Raw genomic sequence first — 26,531 nt, 5'->3', positions numbered from 1 at the left:
TTTTTTCCCCACTTTTTCTGTAGTGTAGCTTCCCCCCCCCCAAGACTAAACCCCCACCCCCTCCCAGATCACTTTGATTAACATTTATTCCCCCTCTCTCCCTCTAAATAGAAACCACACTGTTCCATAGTGTAACGGTTCCCATCCGCTCCCTCCCCGTGCACGCGCCCGCCTACCCTGTGCACGCGCGCGCGTCCGTGCGCGCCCCCCAGCAATCCCGCCCACCGGTAAGCCATCGATCGCCGCCCACCCGCCTCCAACGTCTGCTCCCACCCACCAACGATCGCGGCATTGATGTCCGGTGCAGAGAGGGCCACAGAGTGGCTCTCTCTGCATCGGATGGGGATAAATGTTATTGCAGTGATGCCTCGATATCGAGGCATCACTACAATAACCGGAAAGCGGCTGGAAGCGATCAGGATCGCTTCCAGCCGCTTTCAACCCAAACGTCGTACAGGGTACGTCGCTGGTCTTTAATGACCAGTTTGTGCAAGACGTACCCTGTACGACGCGTGTCGTTAAGGGGTTATCAGTTATGAAGTGTTATTAATAAGCCTGCTACCAGTCGCTGTTACTGCAGTTAAGGCTCATACATTACTTCAGTATTAACAGTATTTTCTGAGTCAAATTCCATTCCCTAGAAAAATACTTCAGTGTACACACACTCATCAGCCTAATACCAGTCGCTACCACTGCATTTAAGGCTGAACTTACATTACATTGGTATCAGCAGTATTTTCTCAGTCAATTCCATTGCTTAGAAAAATAATTTACTGCACATACCTCGTTTGCAGGGGGGCCCTGCATGCTATTCCCCTTTTCTGAAGTTAACTCACTCCTCAGAATGTGCGAGAACAGCCAGTGGATCTTAGTTACGTCTGCTAAGATCATAGAAAACGCAGGCAGATTCTTCTTCTAATGCTGCCTGAGAAACAAACAGCACACTCCGGTGCCATTTAAAATAACAAACTTTTGATTGAAGAAATAAACTAAGTTAAAAACACCACAGACCTCTCACAACGACCTATCTTTAGTTAGGTTGCAAGAGAATGACTGGATATGACACGTGAGGGGAGGAGCTATATAGCAGCTCTGCTTGGGTGATCCTCTTGCAACTTCCTGTTGGGGAAGAGATATAATCCCATAAGTAATGGATGACCCGTGGACTGACTACACTTAACAAGAGAAATTAAGCGTTCAATCTCCAAGCAGTCAGCTGCAGAGAAACTAGATTCGGATGATGGAAGGTCTATCCTCAGAGGGAGCTTCCACGGTGGCCGAGATGACATGTCCACCAGATCGGCATACCAAATCCTGCGAGGCCACGCGGGAGTGATGAGAATCACCGACGCCCTCTCCTGTTTGACTCGAGCAATCACCCGAGGAAGGAGAGCAAATGGAGGGAATACATAACCTAGGCTGAAAGACCAAGACACTGCCAAGGCATCTATCAGCTCGGCCTGGGGATACCTGGACCCGTATCTCGGGAGCTTGGCATTCTGAAGAGATGCCGTGAGATCCAACTCCGGGCTGCCCCACCTGAGAATCAGGTTGGAAAATACCTCCGGATGGAGTTCCCATTCTCCCGGATGAAATGTCTGTCTGCTCAGAAAATCTGCTTCCCAGTTTTCCAACCCTGGGATGTGGATCGCTGACAGATGGCAAGAGTGAGACTCCGACCACTGTATTATTTTGGCTACTTCTGTCATCGCTAAGGAACTCCTTGTTCCTCCCTGATGATTGATGTAAGCTACCGTCGTTATGTTGTCTAACTGGAATCTGATGAATTGAGCCAAAGCCGACTGAGACTAAGCCCGAAGCGCATTGAATATTGCTCTCAACGCTAGGATGTTGATGGGAAGGAGAGACTCTGCCTGAGTACATACACCCTAAGCCCTTAGGGAGTTCCAGACTGCTCCCCATCCTAACAGGCTGGCATCCGTTGTCACTATCACTCATGAGGGTCTGCGGAAGCATGTCCCCTGGGATAGATGATTCAGCGACAACCACCATAGAAGAGAGTCCCTTGTCTCCTGATCTAGATTTATTTGAGGATACAAATCTGTATAATCTCCATTCCACTGCCTGAGCATGCTTAATTGCAGAGGCCTGAGATGAAAACAAGCAAACGAAACGATGTCCATTGCCGCCACCATCAATCCGATTACCTCCATGCACTTAGCCACTGATGGACGAGGATTGGACTGAATGAGTCGACATGTATTCAGAATTTTTGACTTTCTGACCTCTGTCAGAAAAATCTTCATTGAAATAGAGTCGATTAGAGTTCCCAGAAAGTGTACTCTTGTCTGAAGAACTAATGAACTCTTTTCCAGGTTTACCTTCCACCCGTGGGTCCTTAGGAAGGCAAGCACAATGTCGGTATGGGAATTTGCCAGTTGAAATGATGATGCCTGGATCAGTATATGTCCAGATAAGGCGCCACCGTGATGCCCCGCGGCCTTAGAACCGCCAATAAAGACTCCAGAACTTTTATGAAAATTCTGGGCGTCGTGGCCAGCCCGAAAGGGAGAGCCACAAACTGATAATGTTTGTCCAGAAAGACAAACCTCAGGAACCTGTGATGATCTCTGTGGATAGGAACATGAAGGTATGCATCCTTTAGATCCACGGTTGACATAAATTGACCTTCCTGGATCAATGGAAGAATGGTACGAATAGTTTCCATCTTGAAAGATGGAACTCTGAGAAACTTGTTTAGACTCTTGAGATCTAAGATAGGTCTGAAGGTTCCCTCTTTCTTGGGAACTACAAACAGATTTGAATAAAACCCCTGTCCCTGAATTGAAATGAGACAAATAACTCCCATGGAGAAGAGGTCTCTTACACAGCATAAGAACGCCTCTCTTTGTATCTGGTCTACAGACAATCGAGAAAGAAGAAACCTTCCTCTGGGGGAAGAATTTCTGAATTCCAGCTTGTATCCCTGAGACACTATCTCTAATGCCCAGGGATCCTGAACATCTCTCATCCAAGCCTGGATGAAGAAAAACAGTCTGCCCCCTACTAGATCCGGTCCCGGATTGGGGGCCAACCCTTCATGCTGACTTGGGAGCAGCAGCAGGCTTCTTGGATTTTTTACCCTTGTTCCAAGACTGATTGGGTCTCCAGGTAGACTTGGATTGCGAATAGTTACCTTCCTGTTTAGAGGAAGAGGAAGGGGGAATTCCCTTAAAGTTTTGAAAGGAACGAAAATTACTCTGTTGACCTCTCTGTTTGGATTTCTTATCCTGAGGGAGGAGATGACCCTTGCCTCCCGTGATGTCAGAAATAATTTCCTTCAAGTCAGGCCTGAACAGGGTCTTCACCTTGTAAGGAATAGCTAAAAGCTTAGACTTAGATGACACATCCGCAGACCAAGATTTCAACCATAAGGCTCTGCATGCTAAGATGGAAAACCCTGAACACTTAGCTGCCAATTTGGTAATCTGCAATGAAGAATCTGTAATAAATGAATTAGCTAATTTAAGAGCTTTAATTCTATCCTGTATCTCTTCCAAAGAAGTCTCAGTCTTAAGAGATTCTTCCAGAGTATCAAATCAATAAGCCGCCGCACTTGTAACCGTAACAATGCAGGCCGCGGGTTGCAATAGCAACCCCTGATGAACATAGATCTTTTTAAGGAGACCCTCCAATTTTTTATCCATAGGGTCGTTGAAAGCACAACTATCCTCGATGGGAATAGTAGTTCGTTTAGCCAAGGTGGAAATAGCTCCTTCCACCTTAGGAACCGTCTGCCAAGAGTCCCTAATAGCATTGGCTATAGGGTACATCTTCTTGAAAACGGGAGGAGAGAAAGGAATACCTGGTCTCTCCCATTCTTTAGCAATAATCTCTGAAGTTCTCTTAGGAACTGGAAAAACATCAGAATAAGAAGGGACTTCTAGATATCTGTCCAACTTATTCAATTTTTCTGGAGGAACCACAATTGAATCACAGTCGTCCAGAGTCACTAAAACCTACCTCAATAACAAACGGAGGTGTTCAAGTTTAAACCTGAAGGAAACCACTTCTGAATCTGTCAGTGGCAACACACTACCAGAATCAGAAAGTTCACCTTCGGATAGAACTTCCATACTCTCCAATTCAGAGTTCTGGGAGGGTACATCTGAGATTGCCATCAAAGCATCAGAAGCTGTATTGACCACGTGGGCTTCCTTCCTTCTGCGTTTGCCTTGGAATACAGGAAAGGCAGATAACGCCTCTGAAAGAGTAGGTTACATAACAGTAGCTATGTCCTTTAAAGTAATCGCAGCAGAGGCTGCAGAAGTACATGGCTCCGCTTGAGCGGTCGTTAAGGGCTGTGACGCTTGGGGAGAAAGTTGCGGCATACTCTGTATCTCATTGGTAGAACCCTGAGAAGCATCCATTTTTAACAATTTTTTATCAAAGAAAATTTGCTCTCTAAATAGAAGAGCCTTTTCAATGCATGCGAGACAAAAAGTAACAGGAGGTTCCACATTGGCATTTAAACACATGGAACATGTAACATTTTGAAGATCTTCCATGATAAATTAAAGCAAGCAAATGTTTGGTCATGGCTTCTTTAAGTATTTGTCAAATCTATGCCAGAAAAAGGAATAAAACAGCCCTAATATGAGAGCTGGCTGCTAAATCCTTTTAAACAAATAGTGTACTGTGCCTTTAAAATTTTAAAGGTAAACATTTTACTGCACCCATCAAGAAAAGTTAACAGTTAACCAATTTATGAACAAGTGCACCCCTCAGCCTCAACAGCTATGCTGAGGCGCCTACCTGCCCCCACGGTACACTGATCACTTCCACTCGATCCACAAAATGCCTAGGACCGCCTGCTCTGATAAATAATCCTGCGGTCTTAGCAAGCACTGGAATCTACAATCTTACTGCAGACTTCAAACTTGCGGCAAACTCTGAATAACAGGAAGTACTAATGCTGGGATCTCGTAGAGAAACTAATGCGCGACTTCTAGACGCGCGAAACTAAACCCCACGCATTGTGGGCATCAAGAAAAAACATATCCGAACCCGGCTAATTACCTAAGTAAAAAGATGCCAGTCACCCAGTAAAACACAGCCTATACCGGAGCAAAACTATCGACTCCGAAATCCATCCCCAGCGTCTTGCCCATAGTACCAATAAAGGTCTAATATAGTTACCAAGAGCCCATATCAAATAACATGTCATGACACCTTTTGAAAGTCGTAAGGTACAGAGTAGGGAAAGAGACTCTTTCTAATAGTTTTATTTTCACATATAACAGGTAGGTAAGTATCCAGCGTCAATCTATATCCCAGAGAGATAAAAGGGCTGCACATACCTTATATGCTGAGCGACAGCATATCATTTCACAGGGTCAAGAAGTCTTCTCTTTTCTTCCTGTGAAAACATACCGGGCCTTAGTTAACAGTACTAAGACCATCATCAGAAGGGCAGCATCCAGTATGGAAGGCGCAGTGAAAGCTTTATCCCACCAGTTCCCATTGCTTTAAAGCCACCTGTAGCTCTACTCTAGAGGCTGACAAGGAATACGGCTACACCCTATAGAAAAATAGCACTCACTGGTACCATTTTAAAAATAAACTCTTGATTGAAGAATCTAAACTAACACCTCACTTTACCTCTTCCTATCACTAACACAGGCAAAGAGAATGACTGGAGTGGGAGGGAAGGGAGGAGCTATATATACAGCTCTGCTGTGGTGCTCTTTGCCTACTCCTGCTGACCAGGAGGCGATATCCCACAAGGATGAAATCCGTGGACTCATTGTATCTTTAAAAATAAATTATATTAATATAACTGTGCTGGTTATGCAAAACTGGGGATTGGGTAATAAAGGGATTATCTATCTTTTAAAACAATAAAAATTCTATTGTAGACTGTCCCTTTAACGTGATCCCATGGCCCAGACCATCGTGTCTGAAGGTAGCGGCCAAGCTCAGCACAATCTCCCCAGGTTAACACAGAAAACTTCATGTAGCTGCCTACAGCTATTGTATATAAATTTCTCCAAATTCACAACATGTTACCAATGGCAATCCTTTTGACAGATTTGCAAAGCTTGCCAACAGTTTACCGAGAAAAATATAAAAAAGGCTAAGAGCAACATGTGATCATTCTGCAATTTCTCAGCTTCCCAAAGCCATTCCTACTAGTCTCACCCCCCTTCCCCCTTTTATGTTATACCATAACCAATACTCTAAAATGCGAGCAGCCCATACTCGTTTTGGAGGGCGCCATATGTGATCCAGTGGTGAGGGAGCCTGCAAGAGTGATGCAGCATCATGATCTTGATACACTACAGGCGTTGCACAGATGTCAAATGCCTTTGTGCACTGAATCAACAAGCTCAGCAATCTCACTTTTTGGATTGGGAGAAATTAATACATGGAAATCGGAGGGTTAACGTACCCCTAGACAGCTGGGAATTGTATGGACTAATACAAGATATTTGCAGAGCAGAGGGGTTATATGTGGTCATTTCTTCTTCCCCATCTGAAGACTTTCTAGGACTTACTGCTAATAACCCTCTCTATGGATGGGGAATCTCAATATGTGAATACTTGAATCCCTTTTGAGCACAGTTTATTACTGCTAGTAAGAAGATATGCAGTTTCGCCTCATTTCTTTCTGATGGAGGACTGGAATTGGTTATTTGTCTTCTCAAAGTATTCATGTAGATGGGTGCTCTATACTATAACCTACCTTTTGCCTATTATGCCTTGTATAACCGACAATAATGAAGGCTAACAGCCTGAAGTTATTAATTTTATTTTAATAAAATATACTAGATAGTAACTCCTAGCTAGTTGATTATGAGTCTCATAGATCTTCATTTTGATTCACTAAATTATGATACTAATATTTTGCATTTTATAGAGTTTACTATGGTTTAAAACGCTATCCCACCCACGTTTAGTGGGATTGCCCAAAGTTACGGCCTTATTGGAAAAATTGTTTTGATCCTTTGGGAAACTAATAATAATCTCCTACGTGTGCCGGTGGTGGGTCTCCTGAACCAATTGCTACTAAAAATTCCACTAACAAGAAAGATGTTTCCTGATGGCTGCCAAATTGGCCATAGCTAGGCTATGGAAGCAGACAGGGCCTCTTACACTACATATGGTCTTGGATATTGTGAATGACATAAGGAAAATGGAAGCATATGTATTTAGACTTAAAAGATAAAATTGACCTATACCAAGACATATTGGCACAATGGTAGAAATGTTTCTTAGTTTAATGTGTGAAGAGTTTATATGTTTCTATAATATTTCTTTTCCCCCCTTCTCTCTACTAACCTCTCACCCCCCTCCCCTTACTCTTGAACAAGCAATTAGGTGTCACATAAGGCAAATAACTATGTTTATATTTACTTAGAGATATTGCACTCGCACAACAGGTGACAACCTTAAAGGTAGACAAATAGAACTATGGTAAGAAACTGTACCTCAATCACGATAGTATGTTATAGCTTCTGGTAGATCAGTTTAAAGTATCTTCCTACTAGATTTGCAATATGCAAGTAAGTGACATAATGGAACTATTGTATACCATGGATGTCCTAAGAATTTTTATGTAACTCAATCTTGCGTTTTGACATCGTTTGATGTAACATTTATAACAATGTTTAAAATGTTCTGTATGAATATTACCTTAACAAAAATTTTATGATTTAAAAAAAAATGCTATCCCATCTGCTATAGTAGATCTGTTGGTTTTATGCTTAAAGTGAAAGTAAATACTAGCATTACAAACGCTAGAATTTACTATTGAAACAAATAAAGGGCACTTTCATTCATGAAGTATAACATACTTCATGTAGAAAGCTTCTTTATTTGATTCAATTAACCGCCCCTCTTAGCTCCTACAGCAGCCCACGGTTAAAAAAAAAAAATTGGCTAAGAGATGACGTTTTCACCTCTTAGCATATCCTAAAGGGGCTATCTTATGTTAAGTATTTTGATCCTGGATCCAAGAGTGGCCATAAGACCTTCTCCAATAACTCCTCCATTTTACTTTACCATATAAGTAATTAGGTCCAAAAGTAACCTTTGCTACACTGGAGGTGTACGTCTGTTTACTTTACACACTACTTGAATTTTTGCATGTCAGGTTTCTATGCTTTCCATATTTAGTGCGCATCTAACACTTTTTCTATTTTTTTATATATCATATCCTATACGTCATACCCAATAAATTTGTAAGTAAAATCAGACAATTTACATAATGCAGAGATTTGATATGTCTTCTTGAACTATGGTTTATAATTCATGTCCTATTGCATAAGTAATGCATGTTATAACTGTAAAGCCATCCACACTTATGCATATTTATTTTTTATGTATACTACATACATTTCTTTTCTGCATGTTATTTTATCCTCAATAAAAATAAAATATACCCACAAAAAAAAGTAAAGAAAGAAAGAAAACTGCTGCAAATCTACAAACCATGACTTACATACCAGTTAAACAAGAGGTGCAGACAAACAATGGGTGAGAAAAAAATAATTTATACTTACCTGATAAATTCTTTTCTTTCAGAATAATGATGGTCCAGAGTCCTCTATAACAAATGGGATATATTTCCCGCCACTAGGAAGAGGTCAAGAACCCATCTCTTAGTTTAATGTATAGCCGAGTAGAGAATAGGAAAGAAAGGTAGGAAAGGCCAAGCAAGGTCTATAGTGTCATTAAAACTGTTGCACAAAAATGTAAACAGATGGGGCTTGAAGACGATCATCAATCCGAAAGAAAAAATATTTACCAGGTAGCATGAATTTTGTTTTCTTTCGTAAAATGATTATGCTCTACAGTCCTCCATAACATATGGGATTAATACCCAAGCCAATAGTCTATGTTACGGAAAGGGTGGGACAATTTTTTTAGCAGTTCTTCTTTAGTAGACACTGCAGCCTCAAGGAGTTTCCTCCTAAAACCTGCTTGCCAAAAAAGCAAAATCTCAAGTGATAAAACTATGGAGCGATTTGCAAAGCTGCAAAATGTCTTATCTGCATATTTTTTTCAAAGATGATAAATCTTTCAAAAACCCAGAATGTTGCAATTTCTCTTGAAGAAAGAGCTGTAATGCTCTTAGAAAGGTGACCTTCCCACCGTCAAAAAAGTCTTGAATCCCTTCTAATGAATTAAGAGGCAAACGCTACCGTAGTAGCTTTCTGCCCCTTACTAGATTTAGTAGTTAAAAAACAAACTAGACGTTTGACTTTGCACTAGATATTAGCCAGATAAGGAGCAACTGGAATGTCCTGATTCTGATTACTGGCAAGAGTGTATCCCACACAGTGTGGCAAACTGGCAGAGTTTTGCAGACATACAAAACCTTAGGAACTGAAAATAATCCACTGTATAGTGAAGTGCAAATAAGAAGCCTAGGGTCTATAGTAGTCATAAACTGACCCTTGATTAAGGGAAAAAGACTGTGAGGGATGTTCCCATAATACAAGAAGGAATCCAGACCAATATGTTTATGGATATGTCAGGGTAGGACTGTAAATCCCTTGGATAAAAAACAGATTTGGGTAAAATATCTTGAAGCCGAGATTATACAGGTACTAGGATTAAATATGCCCCATCCTCCACATCCTTTTGTAAATGTTGTGCTCTTAAAGATCAAAATACAACATTTATATAGGACTGCTGGTCAATAAGAGGGACTCTGCTTCAAAGAGAACAAAAACACTCAATATTTCTTAAATAATAATAAGAAGAAGAAGAGAATCAGTCCAGATATCCAAACTATTTTAAGGTTAGAACCTGAAAAGTAGAAACTTTTACATACGTTTATACAAAGATCAAAAATCTGTACATGACATAAGCATCATATGTAGTATACATAAAAGCATCAGATGTAGTATACCTGTACTTAAAGGGACATGCTACCCACATTTTTTCTTTTATGATTTAGAAAGAGAATGCAATTTTAAACATCTTTCTAATTTACTTATATTATCTAATTTGTTTTATTCTCTTGATATTTTTTGATGAAATTTGATCTAGATATGCTCACTAGCTGCTGATTGGTTGCTGCACATAGAAGCCTCTTGTGATTGGCTCACCATGTGCATTGCTTTTTCTTCAACTAAGGATATTGAAAAAATAAAGCAAAATAAATAATGGAAGTAAATTGTAATGTTTAAATTTCTATTCTCTATCTGAATCATGAAAGAAAGATTTTGGGTTTAGTGGCCCTTTAAGTATTTGCACATAGTTAAACTGTTACATGACGTTCCTAAGGAGTATCACACAGAGCAACAAGTACACATTAGATACTTGTAAAACCATGTCCAGAGAAAGCAGAAACTTTGTATACTTTCAACGTAAATGAAAAACAAATTATGCTTACCAGATCATTTAATTTCCTTCTGTATAAGAAGAGTCCACTGCATCATTTGTTACTATTGGGAAATACTGAACCTGGACACCAGGAGGTGGCAAAGACACCCCAGCCAAAGGTTTAACCCCTTAATGACCACAGCACTTTTCCATTTTCTGTCCGTTTGGGACCAAGGCTATTTTTACATTTTTGCGGTGTTTGTGTTTAGCTGTAATTTTCTTCTTACTCATTTACTGTACCCACACATATTATATACCGTTTTTCTCGCCACTAAATGGACTTTCTAAAGATACCATTATTTTCATCATATCTTATAATTTACTATAAAAAAAAATATAAAATATGAGGAAAAATTGAAAAAAACACACTTTTTCTAACTTTGACCCCCAAAATCTGTTACATATCTACAACCACCAAAAAACACCCATGCTAAATAGTTTCAAAATTTTGTCCTGAGTTTAGAAATACCCAATGTTTACATGTTCTTTGCTTTTTGTGCAAGTTATAGGGCCATAAATACAAGTAGCGCTTTGCTATTTCCAAACCACTTTTTTCCAAAATTAGTGCTAGTTACATTAGAACACTAATATCTTTCAGGAATCCCTGAATATCCCTTGACATGTATATATTTTTTTTTAGTAGACATCCCAAAGTATTGATCTAGGACAATTTTGGTATATTTCATACCACCATTTCACCGCCAAATGCGATCAAATACAAAAAATCGTTCACTTTTTCACAAATTTTTTCACAAACTTTTGGTTTCTCACTGAAATTATTTACAAACAACTTGTGCAATTATGGCATACATGGTTGTAAATTCTTCTCTGGGATCCCCTTTGTTCAGAAATAGCAGACATATATGGCTTTGGCGTTGCTTTTTGGTAATTAGAAGGCCGCTAAATGCCACTGCGCACCACAAGTGTATTATGCCCAGCAGTTAAGGGGTTAATTAGGGAGCTTTTAGGGAGCTTGTAGGGTTAATTTTAGCTTTAGTGTAGTATAGTAGACAACCCCAAGTATTGATCTAGGCACATTTTGGTATATTTCATGCCACCATTTCACCGCCAAATGCGATCAAATTGAAAAAAAAGTTAAATTTTTCACAATTTTAGGTTTCTCACTGAAATAATTTACAAACAGCTTGTGCAATTATGGCACAAATGGTTGTAAATACTTGTCTGGGATCCCCTTTGTTCAGAAATAGCAGACATATATGACTTTGGCGTTGCTTTCTGGTAATTAGAAGGCCGCTAAATCCTGCTGCGCCTCACACGTGTATTATGGCTAGCAGTGAAGGGGTTAATTAGGGAGTTTGTAGGGAGCTTGCAGGGTTAATTTTAGCTTTAGTGTAGAGATCAGCCTCCCACCTGACACATCCCACCCCCTGATCCCTCCCAAACAGCTCCCTTCCCTCCCCCACCCCACAATTGTCCCCGCCATCTTAAGTACTGGCAGAAAGTCTGCCAGTACTAAAATAAAAGGGTTTTTTAAAAAAAATAAAAATTTTTTTTAGCATATTTACATATGCTAGGGTGTAGGATCCCCCCCTTAGCCCCCAACCTCCCTGATCCCCCCCAAAACCGCTCTCTAACCCTCCCCTCTGCCTCATTGGGGGCCATCTTGGGTACTGGCAGCTGTCTGCCAGTACCCAGTTTGCAAAAAAAAGTGCTTTTTTTATTTTTTTGGGGCTTTTTTCTGTAGTGTAGCTTCCCCCCCCCCACACAGACAATCCCCCACCACCTTGCTGATCTTTTTTTTTTTTTAAGATTTTCGATATTTATACATTTTTTATTAAATCATTTTCTGTAGTGTAGCGGTTCCCACCCGCTCCCTCCCCGCGCGCGTCCGTACGCGCCCGCCCTCCCGTGCACGCGCGCGCGTCCGTGCGCGCCCCTGCTCGTCCCCGCCCACGATCCCGCCCCCCCTGCACATAACCAGGGCCATCGATGGCCGCCACCCGCCTCCCGGTCCGGCTCCCACCCACCAACGCAGGTAGCCACCGATCTCCGGTGCAGAGAGGGCCACAGAGTGGCTCTCTCTGCACCGGATGGCTACCAAAGGTTATTGCAGGATGCCTCCATATCGAGGCATCACTGCAATAACCGGAAAGCAGCTGGAAGCGAGCAGGATCGCTTCCAGCTGCTTTCCAAAACGAGGACGTGCAGGGTACGTTCTCAGGCATTAACTGCCTTTTTTTTGAGGACGTACCCTGCACGTCCTCGGTCGTTAAGGGGTTAAAGGGACACTGGACCCATTTTTTTTTCCTTTAATGATTAAGATAGAGCATGAAATTTTAAGCAACTTTCTAATTTACTCCTATTATCAAATTTTCTTCATTCTCTTGCAATCTTTATTTGAAATGCAAGAATGTAAGTTTAAATGCCGGCCAATTTTTGGTGAACCACCTGGTTTGTGCTTGCTGATTGTTGGATAAATTCACCCACCAATAAGAAAGTGCTGTCCAGAGTTCTGAACCAAAAAACACACTTAGATGCATTCTTTTTCAAATAAAGATAGCAAGAGAACGAAGAAAAAAGAAAATGTATGCTTACCTGATAAATTGGTCTCTTTTTAGACACGATGAGTCCACGGATTTCATCCTTACTTGTGGGATTACGCCTCAGCAGGAGGCGGCAAAGAGCACCACAGCAGAGCTGTATATATAGCTCCTCCCCTCCCTCCCACTCCAGTCATTCGACCGAAGTTAGGAAGAGAAAGGAAAAGCCAAGGTGCAGAGGTGTCTGAAGTTTAACAAAAATTTAATAACCTGTTTTAATAGAACAGGGCGGGCCGTGGACTCATCGTGTCTAAAAATTAACAAATTTATCAGGTAAGCATAATTTTTTTTTTTTTTTTTTTTTAAAGACACGAGTCCACGGATTTCATCCTCACTTGTGGGATACAATACCAAAGCTATAGTACACGGATGAAAAAGGGAGGGACAAGGCAGGGAACCTAAACGGTAGGCACCACTGCTTGAATAACGTTTCTCCCAAAAGCAGCCTCAGCCAGGGCAAAAGTAGCAAATTTGTAAAATTTAGAAAAAGTGTGAAGAGAAGACCAAGTTGCAGCCTTGCAAATCTGTTCAACAGAAGCATAATTTTTGAATGCCCATGAGGAAGCCACAGCCCTAGTGGAATGAGCCATAATTCGTTCAGGAGGCTGCTGTCCAGCAGTCACATATGCAAAACGGATGATATTCTTCAGCCAAAAAGAAAGAGGTAGCCGTAGCTTTCTGACCCCTACGTTTCCCTGAAAAAATAACAAAGAAGACGATTGTCGAAAATCCTTAGTCGCTTGTAAGTAGAACTTTAAAGGGACACTGAACCCAAATTTTTTCTTTCATGATTCAGATAGAGCATGGAATTTTAAGCAACTTTCTAATTTACTCCTATTATCAAATGTTCTTTATTCTCTTGGTATCTTTATTTGAAATGCAAGAATGTAAGTTTAGATGCCGGCCCATTTTTGGTGAACAACCTAGGTTGTCCTTGCTGATTGGTGGATAAATTAATCCACCAATCAAAGACTGCTGTCCAGAGTACTGAACCAAGAAAAAAAGCTTAGATGCCTTCTTTTTCATATAAAGATAGCAAGAGAATGAAGAAAAATTGATAATAGGAGTAAAGTAGAACGTTGCTTAAAATTGCATGCTCTATCTGAATCACGAAAGATTTTTTTTTTGGGTTCAGTGTCCCTTTAAAGCACGGACTACGTCTAAATTGTGTAACAGACGTTCCTTCTGAGAAGAAGGATTAGGACACAAGGAAGGAACAACAATCTCCTGGTTAATATTCTTGTTTGAAACAACCTTAGGAAGAAACCCAGGTTTAGTACGTAACACTACCTTATCTGAGTGAAAAATAAGGTAAGGAGAATTATATTGTAATGCCGAAAGCTCAGATACTCTTTGGGCAGAAGAAATAGCAACCAGAAATAAAACTTTCCAAGACAATAACTTAATATCTATGGAATGAAAAGGTTCAAACGGAACCCATTGAAGAACCTTAAGAACTAAATTCAAACTCCAAGGAGGAGCAATCGGTCTAAACACAGCTCTGATTCTAGTCCGAGCCTGACAAAAAGATTGCACATCTGCAACATCTGCCAAACGCTTATGTAACAAAATAGATAAAGCAGATATCTGTCCCTTTAAATTACTAGCTGTTATGCCCTTCTCCAATCCTACTTGGAGAAAAGACAAAATCCTGTGAATCCTAACCCAACTCCATGAGTAGCCCTTGGATTCACACCAATAAAGATATTTTCGCCCTATCTTATGGTAAATCTTCCTAGTTACTGGCTTACGCGACTGAATTAAGGTATCTATGACCGAATCGGAGAAACCTCGTTCGGAAAAGAATAAGCGTTCAATCGCCAAGCAGTCAGCTGCAGAGAAACTAGATTTGGGTGAAGGAAAGGACCCTGAATGAGAAGGTCCTTCCTCAACGGAAACTTCCAAGGTGGCAGAGATGACATGATTAATAGATCGGCATACCAAATCATGCGAGGCCACGCAGAAGCAATGAGAAGCACTGATGCCCTCTCCTGTTAGATTCGAGCAATAACCCGGAGGAGTGCAAACGGGGAATAGATATGTTAGGCTGAAGGACCAAGGAACTGCCAAGGCATCTATCAGCTCGGCCTGGGAAAGCTTGGTATTCTGACGAGATGTCATGGGATTCAACTCCGGCCGACCCCATCTGAGGATCAGGTTGTAGAATATTTCTGGATGGAGTTCCCACCCTCCTGGATGAAAAGTCTGCCTGCTCAGAAAATCTGCCTCCCAGTTGTCCACTCCTGGGATGTGGATCGCCGACAGATGGCAAGAATGGGCCTCCACCCACTGGATTATCTCGGCTACTTCGGACATCGCTAAGGAACCGTCGTTATGATGTCCGACTGGAAACTAATGAATTGGGCCGAAGCCACTGAAGCTAGGCCCGAAGCGCATTGAAGATCATCCTCCGCACTAGAATGTTGATGGGAAAGAGAGACTCTGCCTGAGTCCATACTTCCTGAGCCATTAAAGAGCCCCCAACTGCTCCCCATCCTAAAAGGTTGGCATCCGTTGTCACAATTACCCATGATGGTCTGCGAAAGCATGTCCCCTGGGATAGATGATCCAGAGACAACCACCATTGAAGAGAGTCACTCGTCTCCTGATCTAAGGTTATTCGAGTAGACAAATCTGAATAATCTCCATTCCACAGCCTGAGCATGCTTAGCTGCAGAGGCCTGAGAAGAAACCAAGCAAACGGTATGATGTCCATTGCCACCACCATCAATCCGATTATCCCCATGCACTGAGCCACCGACGGCCGAGGATTGAACTGAAGGGTTCGACATGTATACAGAAACTTTGACTTTCTGACCTCTGTCAGAAAAAATCTCATGGCTATAGAGTCGATTAGAGTTCCCAGGAAGGGTACCCTTGTCTGCGGAATTAAACTCTTTTCCAGATTTACCTTCCACCCGTGAGTTCTTAGGAGGGATAGAGCATTGATGAAATTCTGGGCGCCGTGGCCATACCGAAAGGAAGAGCCACGAACTGAAGCGCTTGTCCAGAAAAACAAACCACAGGAACTAGTGATTATCTCTGTGGATAGGAACATGAAGATATGTATCCCTTAGGTCCACTGTCATTATAAATTGACCCTTCTGGATCAATGGAAGGATAGTGCGAATAGTATCCATCTTGAAGGATGGAACTCCGAGAAATTTGAGTAGACTCCCTTTGAGGTCTAAAATAGGTCTGAAGATTCCTTTTTGGGAATTTCCAACAGAGTTGAATAAAAACCCTGCCCCTGTTCCTGTATTGGAATGGGACCAAGTATTCTCATGTAAGAGAGGTCTCTTACACAAGGTAAGAACGCCTCTCTTCTTATCAGGTCCGTAGACAATCTGGACAGAAGAAATCTTCTTCGGGGGAAAGAATTACTGAACTCCAGGATTGGAACCCGAGACACTAATTCTATAGCTCAGGGGTCCCGAACATCTCGCAGCCACACAAAAATGAAGAAGGAAAGTCTGTCCCCTACCAGATCTGGTCCTGGGCCGGGAGCAAACCCTTCATGCTGACTTGGAATCAGCAACATGCTTCTTGGATCGTTTATCCCTGTTCCAAGATTGGTTGGTACTCAAAGTGGACTTAGTTTCCTTCCTTTTAAAGAAAGAAGAGGAGTCGACCTTTCTGCTGGGTTCTTATATCCTGAAATAGCAACTACTGTGAAAGAAACCTCGCTCACTGAACGTTTAGAGTTCCCCTTGCGCTTTCCTTGCCCAAAAAGGAAGTGATGCCTGACAGGATAACTCCAAAAGGGGTTAAGGAGGAAGAGCAAGGCACCTGGTAAATGCTAAGTCCTTAGGACATAAGAGCAAACCTGTGGAAAATATTAAACATTGTCAGAACGCCTCATGCAGCTTCTGAGACAATATTGACTATAAAAAAGGATCTCTCTTAATATATGGGAAACAGAAAAATCCTTGCATGTTCCACATTAGTAAAAAGACATAACGTCCATGTCACATCTCTATTCACTTTTTATCAAAACAAAATGAATTACAGGTAACTTTAAATGATAGATCAAAAATGTATGATACTGTATCTTTAAATGTTTTATGTAACATATAATAAAGAATCTCCAGACTTCAGCTAATCCTAGAAAGTCTGTCTGTCTGTCACCGGATAGAACACAAATAAATATTAAGAATCCAGATTAGAAAAAAAAAAACACACACTCTTAAGTGCTTTGTGCTTGTGAAGCCTCTCCACTGTATATTTTTATCTAACGCAACAAAGAAGGCATCTTGACCACTAAAAAACTTCATAGAGCTGCTTGCAAAGTCTCTCTGCTGAATGAAGAAGAGAAGACATCTCAAGCACCTAAAACATATTTTTCTGGAAACCATCGTTCCGAGCATAAAAAGGCGCACAAACAAAGGCGCAGATCTTAACTCCGCCCATCGTGGGCGTATTTCACCAATTCTCCACTTAAAGTATAACAAAATGAAGCCGTCGGAAGAACTAACATCCAACATTAAACATTTAAGAAAAAATAAACAACCGCCCAGTCGGCTCCAAATTGATACAAGCCGTTGGGAACCTTGAAATGTTGGATACCACTGTCGGGTAGACTTATAATAGATCACCCTGTCAGCTGTTATATTGGAATATAAGTCATAGGGAGCGAAACATGCACCAATCATGTTTAACCTTTCATATTGAAGAGAATAATCCTCCCCGTCGGCTGCTAGTTTAGTAATTTAAGCCGTTAGGAACAGGATATGTACCTTACATGTATCACATTTTCATGCTAAACTAGTATAAACCTCCCTGTCGGCTGTTAATCTTAGTATTGTAAGCCATAGGGAGCAAAACCTACACCAATCATAACATTTTCATGCTGAAGCAGTATAAATCTCCCTGACAGCTGCTAATCTCAGTATTGTAAGCCGTAGGGAGCAAAACATGCCCAAATATTCCTAGCACCTTCAAACTGAAGAGAATAAACCTCCCCGTCGGCTACTAAATTTAGTATTGTAGGCCGTTGGGAGCAGGGGCATGTACCATCCATTCATAACACCTTCATACTGAAGAGAAATAAACCTCACTGTCGGCTGTTAATTTTGGTATTGTAAGCCGTTGGGAGCGGGAACATGTACCAGTCATGCATAGCACCTTCATACTGAAGAGAGATAAACCTCCCTGTCGGCTGGTAATTTAGTATTGTAAGCCGTTGGGAACAGGGACATGCACCATTCATGCATCACATTCTCGAGCAGAACTAGCATAAACCTCCCCGTCGGCTGCTAATTTTAGAATTGTAAGCCGTTGGGAGCAGGGACATGTATCACATTCTTATACTGAATAAAAATAACCCTCCCTGTCGGCTGCTAATCTTAGTATTGTAAGCCGTCGGGAGCGGGGACATGTACCATTCATACACAACACCCATATCCTGAAGAGGAACAAACCTCCCTGTCGGCTGCTAATTTAATAATGTAAGCCGTTGGGAGCAGGGATATGCATCATACATGCATAACACGTTCATGCTGAAAACGAACAAACTGCCCTGTCGGCTGCCATTTTTTGTAATACAAGCCGTTGGGAGCAGGGAGCAGCGAGCATGGCGAAATTATCAAAAATAACAGAGCCACTCCACGTTTTAGCAGCAACTGCCCAATAACTTACCCTCACTCTTAGGGATACAGTTATCTAGTGTCCTTGAATCTATATATAAATATATAGTGCCAAATATTTATGTGTACCTACTCCAGAAAACAAAATTCAGCACTTACCTGAGAACTCTGCCCGGCAGTAAGGCAGTCCACCCGGCTTGCGAGGCCCTCAATTTCTCCTCACATTGGCCTGTGGAAATAAAAAAGTACTGAGTCTCTCTCTTCCCTCAGACTTTTGCAGGTAGGGCAGCAAACCATGTATGGGAGGCGCAGTGAGAATTATGTCCCACCAGTTCCCATTACTTTAAAGCCACCAAATGCTCTTCTGTAGAGACTGATATGGACTACGGCTACACCCTAAATAAAACAGCACACTCTGGCACTGTTTTTAAAATAAAAAACTCTTGATTGAAGAATCAAAAACTAACACCTCACTTTGCCATCTCCTATCACTAACGTAGGCAAAGAGAATGACTGGAGTGGGAGAGAGGGGAGGAGCTATATATACAGCTCTGCTGTGGTGCTCTTTGCCTCCTCCTGCTGAACAGGAGGCATAATCCCACAAGTAAGGATGAAATCCGTGGACTCATCGTGTCTTTAAAAAGAAAATCCACATCTCTTTAAAAGGGATAAAAAAATGCATGGGTGCATATAAATTTTAAGTAGAAACAGTTTTGCAATATACTTCCATTAGCAAAAAGTTTTTACTGTTTTTCGGCGGCATAGGTAAATATGCTATGTGAGGGCCCGGGCACAAATAAACATCACATCTTAACAGAGAATCAACAGTGGCTTTTATGACACAAAGTATGTCTTAAAACAAATAATGCAATAACGTGGTAACAGAAGAAGTGTAACAATTTTGTGAAAGTGCGCTGGCAGCAACAGGGGATAAATATATAACTATTAGAAAAAGACAAATGCGATCTAGAATCAAACTCTGTTTGAAAGAATGAATATATCAATTTACGGATAAAATATATAAACATTTATTATAATATACACAGGATGTTAAAAATTACAAATCTATGACCGGTCATATAAAATTTAATTTAAAAACCTTCTTGGTAAAATCTATAAAATTAGCAAAACATGTTATCGATATATCTTATATATTGAAAATGCAATGATATTACACCTAATAATGAACTTCAGAAAGCATAAATATGACAAAAATATTAGCGGTGCACCACTCTCGGATATATAAAATATTAATAAGACTTCTCACCATTCAACGTTAAATGAAAAAATATATATATTTAATGTGCGTGATCTGTGGCACAAATATCCAAAAAGTCACACTGTTGGATAAAGTTGGTAGTATATATGTTAGATCGTTTCTAAAAAGCTTGTCCCATGTAGTGGTTAACAGTTTTTCTGGTATAATTTCCCACGCAATCTTCTGTTAATACAGGGTAGCCTGTTTAACAAGACGTGATAGCTGTAGGTGGGTCGTGTGTTTATATACTTATATACATATATACTACCAACTTTATCCAACAGTGTGACTTTTTGGATATTTGTGCCACAGATCACGCACATTAAATATATATTTTTTCATTTAACGTGGAATGGTGAGAAGTCTTATTAATATTTTATATATCCGAGAGTGGTGCACCGCTAATATTTTTGTCATATTTATGCTTTCTGAAGTTCATTATTAGGTGTAATATCATTGCATTTTCAATATATAAGATATATCGATAACATGTTTTGCTAATTTTATAGATTTTACCAAGAAGGTTTTTAAATTATATATGACCGGTCATAGATTTGTAATATTGAACATCCTGTGTATATTATAATAAATGTTTATATATTTTATCCGTAAATTGATATATTCATTCTTTCAAACAGAGTTTGATTCTAGATAGCATTTGTCTTTTTCTAATAGTTATATATTTATCCCCTGTTGCTGCCAGCGCACTTTCACCAAATTGTTACACTTCTTTTTCTATAATTCATCTGTTTTTGGGAGCAGATAGGTGTTTGTGCAAGGGGTAATTTGCGCACCAATAAGAATCTATTATTCCAATAACGTGGTAACAGTAGCAAACACTAATAGAAAAGTCATATGCAAAATTTCAGTGCCACATGACAAAGAACTGTTCCTGTTGAAAGCAAATGTTAATTGGAGGGTAACTAATGATCTTAGTAAAAATGTCCAAAACATTTCAGACAGCTGACAAAAACTATGTGCCGAAGTAAGTCTTCACAGGCACACACTACACACCACTGTAAGCTCTTATCTAGAATACTGTTGCATGGCGCCCACACAGAATATGTGCTTATGCTGCTGTAAAACTAGAAGCATTATTGCAAAAATTATTTTTTTATGCACTGTTGTGTTTGTGTAGATTATATATATTTCTTTAAAGCTTACCTGAACTGCTGTTATCATCATCCTGGTCTATGAAGACATGGTCTAAAATGAAGCTTAAGAGTTCTGATTGCAAAGATGAATCTGGAGAATACACAAGTGCCTCCATCGAATCCCGACCCCCAACCACAATTTGATGACTAAAGATCATCAAAACATCACAGAGAATAGTGAAAGCCTGCAAAAGCATAAAATAAAAAATTAAATTGTAAATTTTAAATACTATGTATATACACATAAGATGTATGCAGAAAACAGTATATCTATATATATCTATATCTATATAACCTGGTATTGTTATGAATCACTGCACTAACCCTAGCTAAGTTTATGAGCTGTGTGAACAGCGATACTTTGGCATAAAGGGAATCTGCTGAAAAGCAGACTTGAAGTAAAAAGGTGTGTCATTGTGAATCTAATTTGCATATTTTGCCCAGAATCCTTTGCTGCATTGGAAAATGTAATTCAGAGGTTTTCTCTGTCTAGATTTGTTAATGAACTACACAATTAGCTATTTTCTTTAGATTTTGTGCATAGAGGAGGATTTTAAACTCACCTTTTATCTCCCCCTAATTTTAAATGTTGTTGTGTGTGTGTGTATATATATATATATATATATATATATATATATATATATATATATATATATATATATATATATATATATATATATATATATAACATAATTTATGTAAGAACTTACCTGATAAATTCATTTCTTTCATATTAGCAAGAGTCCATGAGCTAGTGACGTATGGGATATACATTCCTACCAGGAGGGACAAAGTTTCCCAAACCTTAAAATGCCTATAAATACACACCTCACCCACAATTCAGTTTAACGAATAGTCAAGAAGTGGGGTGATCAGAAAGGAGCGAAAGCATCAAAAATAAGGAATTGGAATAATTGTGCTTTATACAAAAAAATCATAACCACCACAAAAAGGGTGGGCCTCATGGACTCTTGCTAATATGAAAGAAATGAATTTATCAGGTAAGTTCTTACATAAATTATGTTTTCTTTCATGTAATTAGCAAGAGTCCATGAGCTAGTGACGTATGGGATAGCAGATACCCAAGATGTGGAACTTCCACTCAAGAGTCACTAGAGAGGGAGGGAAAAAATAAAGACGGCCAATTCCGCTGAAAAAATTAATCCACTACCCAATCAAAAGTTTCAATTTTATAATGAAAAAAAAATGAAATATAAGCAGAAGAATCAAAATGAAACAGCTGCCTGAAGTACTATTCTACCAAAAACTGCTTCTGAAGAAGAGAAAACATCAAAATGGTAGAATTTAGCAAAAATATGCAAAAAAGACCAAGTCATTGCTTTGCAAATCTGAACAACAGAAGCTTCATTCTTAAAAGTCCAGGAAATAGAAACTAACCTAGTAGAATGAGCCGTAATCCTGAGAGGCGGGGATTAACCCGACTCCAAATAAGCATGATGAATCAAAAGCTTTAACCAAGATCCCAAAGAAAAGGCAGAAGCCTTCTGACCTTCCTAAAACCAGAAAAGATAACAAATAGACTAGAAGTCTGTCTGAAATCTAAGTAGCTTCAACATAATATTTCAAAACTCTTACCACATCCAAAGAATGTAAGAATCTTACCAAAGAATTCTTAGGATTTAGGACACAAGGAAGGGACAATAATCCCTCTACTAATGTTGATAGAATTCACAACTTTAGGTAAAAATTGAAATGAGGACAGCAAAAACCACCTTATCCTGATGAAAAATCAGAAAAAGGAGATTTACAAGAAAGAACAGATAATTCAAAAACTGTTCTAGCTGAAGAGATGTCTAAAAAGAACAATACTTTCCAAGAAAGTACTTAAGGTCCAAAGAAAGCATATGCTCAAACAGAAGAGCCTGTAAAGCCTTCAGAACCAAAATAAGACTTCAAGGAGGAGAAATTGGCTTAATGACAGGCTGGATACGAACCAAAGCCTGAACAAAACAATGAATATCAGAAAGATTTAGCAATTCTTACTGTGAAACAGCACAGAAAAAGCAGAGATTTGTCCTTTCAAGGAACATGCAAAAAAAACCTTAAGAACTATAAAATCCTAGGAATTCTAAAAGAATGCCAAGAGAATTCATAAGAAGAGCATCATAAGATGTAAATCTTCCAAACTCGATAATAAATCCTACTAGACACAGATTTACGAGCCTGCAACATAGTATTAATCACGGAGTCAGAGAAACTTCTATGACTAAGTACTAAGCGTTAAATTTTCATACCATCAAATTAATAATTAATATAATTAATTAATATAATCGAATTTTAAGATATAAGGTCTGGCCTTAATGGAAGTATCCAAGATTGGCAACTGGACATCCGAACAAGAACCATATACCAAAACCTGTGTGGCCATGCTGGAGCGACCAGCCACACTAAGGATTGCTCTTTGATAATTTAGAAAACTCACTCTAAAAAGAAGAACCAGAGATGAAAAAATATAGGCAGATTGATAATTCCAAAGAAGTGTTAATGCATACACTACTTCCGCCTGAGGAACCCAGGACCTGAATAGGCCCCTGGGAAGTTCCTTGTTTAGATGAGATGCCATCAGATATATTTCTGGAAGCCCTCACATCTGAAAAATTGAAAAACATATCTGGGTAAAGAGACCATTCTCCCGGATGTAAAGCTTGATTAACAGAGATAATCCGCTTCCCAATTGTCTATACCTGGGAAAAAGACCACAGAAATTAGATAGGAGTTGGATTTAGCTGAAGCAAATATCTGAGATACTTCTGTCACAGCCTAAAGACTGATAGTCCCACCCTGATGATTGACATACGCCACAGTTGTGACATTGTCTGTCTGAAAAAACGTTTCTTCTTCAAAAAGAAACCAAACTGAAGAACTCTGAGAATGCACGGAGTTCCAAAATATCAAATGGTAATCTCGCCTCCTGAGATTTCGAAACCCCTTGTGCTGACAGAGATCCTCAGACAGTCTCCCAACCTAAAAGACTCGCATCTGTAGAGATCATGGTCCAGGTTTAAAGAACCGGAGACACCTGTAGAACTAAATAATGGTGATCTTAACCACCGAATCAAAAATAGTTAAACATTAGGATTCAAAGATATAAAAAGTGATATCCTAGAATCCACTAGATCCGCATACCAATTCCTGTGTGGCCACGCAGGCACTATCAGGATTACTGAAGCTCTCTCCTGTTTGATCCGAGCAATCACGCGTGGAAGGAGAGGAAACGGTGGAAACACATAAGCTAGGCTGAACGACCAAGGCACTTCCAAGGCATCTATCAGTTCAGCATGAGGATCCCTCGACCTGGATCCGTAACGTGGAAGCTTGGCATTCTGACGAGATGCCATCAGGTCTAATTCCAGTCTGCCCCATTGGCGAATCAATGAGGCAAATACCTCCGGGTAGAGTTCCCACTCCCCCGGATGAAAAGTCTGACTTAGAAAATCCGCTTCCTAGTTCTCTACCCCTGAGATGTAGATCGCTGATACATAGCAAGAGTGGGCCTCCGCCCATCGAATTATCTTTGATACTTCTATTATCGCTAAGGAACTCCTTGTTCCCTCCTGATGATTGATATACGACACAGTCGTGATATTTGTCCGACTGGAAACTGATGAATTTGGCCGAAGCCAACTGAGGCCACGCCTGAAGCGCATTGAATATTGCTATCTGTTCCAGAATACCAGAATATTTATTGGAAGTAGAGACTCCCGCTAAGTCCAAACACCCTGAGCCTTCAGGGAATTCCAGACTGCACCCCAGTAGACTGGCGTCCGTTGTCACTATCACCCACGAGGGTCTGCGGAAACAAGTCCCCTGGGACAGATGATCCGGCGACAACCACCAAAGAAGAGAGTCTCTGGTCTCTTGATCCAGATTTATCTGAGGAGATACATTTGCATAGTCCCCATTCCACTGTCCGAGCATGCACAGCTGCAGTGGTCTGAGATGAAAGCGAGCAAACGGAATGATGTCCATTGCCGCTACCATTAATCCAATGACCTCCATACACTGAGCCACTGATGGCCGAGGAATGGACTGAAGTGCTCGGTAAGTATTTAGAATCTTTGATTTTCTGACCTCCGTCAGAAATATTTTCATGTCTACCGAGTCTATCAGAGTTCCCAAGAAGGGAACCCTTGTCTGTGGAACTAGTGAACTCTTCTCTATGTTCACCTTCCAACCGTGAGTTCTCAGAAAAAAACAACACTGTGCCCGTGTGAGATTTTGTCAGCTGATAAGTTGACGCCTGGATCAGAATATCGTCCAGATAAGTCGCCACTGCTATGCCCCGCGGTCTGAGAACCGCCAGAAGGGACCCTAGAACCTTTGTGAAGATCCTGGGTGCTGTGGCCAACCCGAAGGGAAGAGCCACAAACTTATAATGTTTGTCCAGAAAGGCAAACCTTAGGAACTGATGATGATCCTTGTGAATAGGGATATGAAGGTATGCATCCTTCAAGTCCACGGTAGTCATATATTGACCCTCCTGGATCAAAGGTAAGATTGTTCGTATAGTCTCCATCTTTAATGATGGAACTCTGAGAATTTTGTTTAGACACTTAAGATCTAAAATGGGTCTGAAAGTTCCCTCTCTTTTTGGGAACCACGAAAAGATTTGAGTAAAACCCCTGCCCCTGTTCCAGTTTTGGAATGGGGCAAATTACTCCCATGGTAGACAGGTCTTTTACACAGCGTAAGAACGCTTCTCGTTTTATCTGGTCTACAGATAATCTTGAAAGACGAAACCTCCGTCTTGGGAGAAAATCCTTGAATTCCAGTTGATACCCGTGGGTCACAATTTCCAGTGCCCAGGGGTCCTTAACATCTCTTGCCCAAAAGCCTGAGCAAAGAAAGAAAGTCTGCCCCCTACTAGATCCGGTCCCGTATCGGGGGCTGCCCCTTCATGCTGTCTTGGTAGCAGCAGCGGGCTTCTTGGATTGTTTACCTTTATTCCAAGCCTGGTTGGGTCTCCTGACTGACTTAGATTGAGCAAAATTCCCCTCCTTTTTTGTGGAGGAAGAGGAGGGTCCCTCCTTTAAAGTTTCGAAAGGAACGAAAATTATTTTCTTTACCCCTCATCTTAACCGACTAATCCTGAGGTAGGACATGGCCTTTACCTCCAGTAATGTCAGAAATGATTTCCTTCAAATCAGGCCCGAATAGGGTCTTACCCTTGAAAGGAATAGCTAAAAGCTTAGATTTTGATGACACATCAGCAGACCAAGATTTGAGCCATAACACTCTAAAATGGCAAATCCTGCATTTTTCCCCGCTAATTTAGCAATTTGAAAAGAGGGCATCAGTAATAAAAGAATTAGCTAGCTTGAGAGCCTTAATTCTATCCAAAATTTCATCTAATGGAGTCTCAACCTTCAGAGACTCTACTAGAGCATCAAACCAAAAAGCTGCTGCAGTAGTAACTGGAACAATGCAAGCCGTAGGTTGTAAAAGAAAACCCTGATGAATAAATAATTTATTTAGAAGACCCACTAAATTTTTATCCATAGGGTCTTTGAAAGCACCACTGTCCTCAATAGGTATCGTTGTACGCTTAGCCAGGGTAGATATAGCTCCCTCCACCTTAGGGACCGTTTGCCAAGAG

At 40.4% G+C, this 26,531-nt stretch overlaps 1 protein-coding gene across 1 annotated transcript in view; it reads right to left on the bottom strand.

Annotated features, from left to right (window-relative positions):
* The window catches only part of STAG2 (stromal antigen 2), an 848,979-nt gene that overhangs the window by 221,572 nt on the left and 600,876 nt on the right, over positions 1-26,531 (bottom strand). The window contains exon 25 of the mRNA XM_053699120.1: positions 20,925-21,099. Coding sequence (XP_053555095.1) covers positions 20,925-21,099 — 175 coding nt within the window. The remainder of the gene's footprint in view (positions 1-20,924; positions 21,100-26,531) is intronic.

Source organism: Bombina bombina, chromosome 1 (assembly GCF_027579735.1).
Source record: "Bombina bombina isolate aBomBom1 chromosome 1, aBomBom1.pri, whole genome shotgun sequence".
Lineage (NCBI taxonomy): Eukaryota > Metazoa > Chordata > Amphibia > Anura > Bombinatoridae > Bombina > Bombina bombina.
This window is presented reverse-complemented; position numbering and strand designations above follow the sequence as displayed.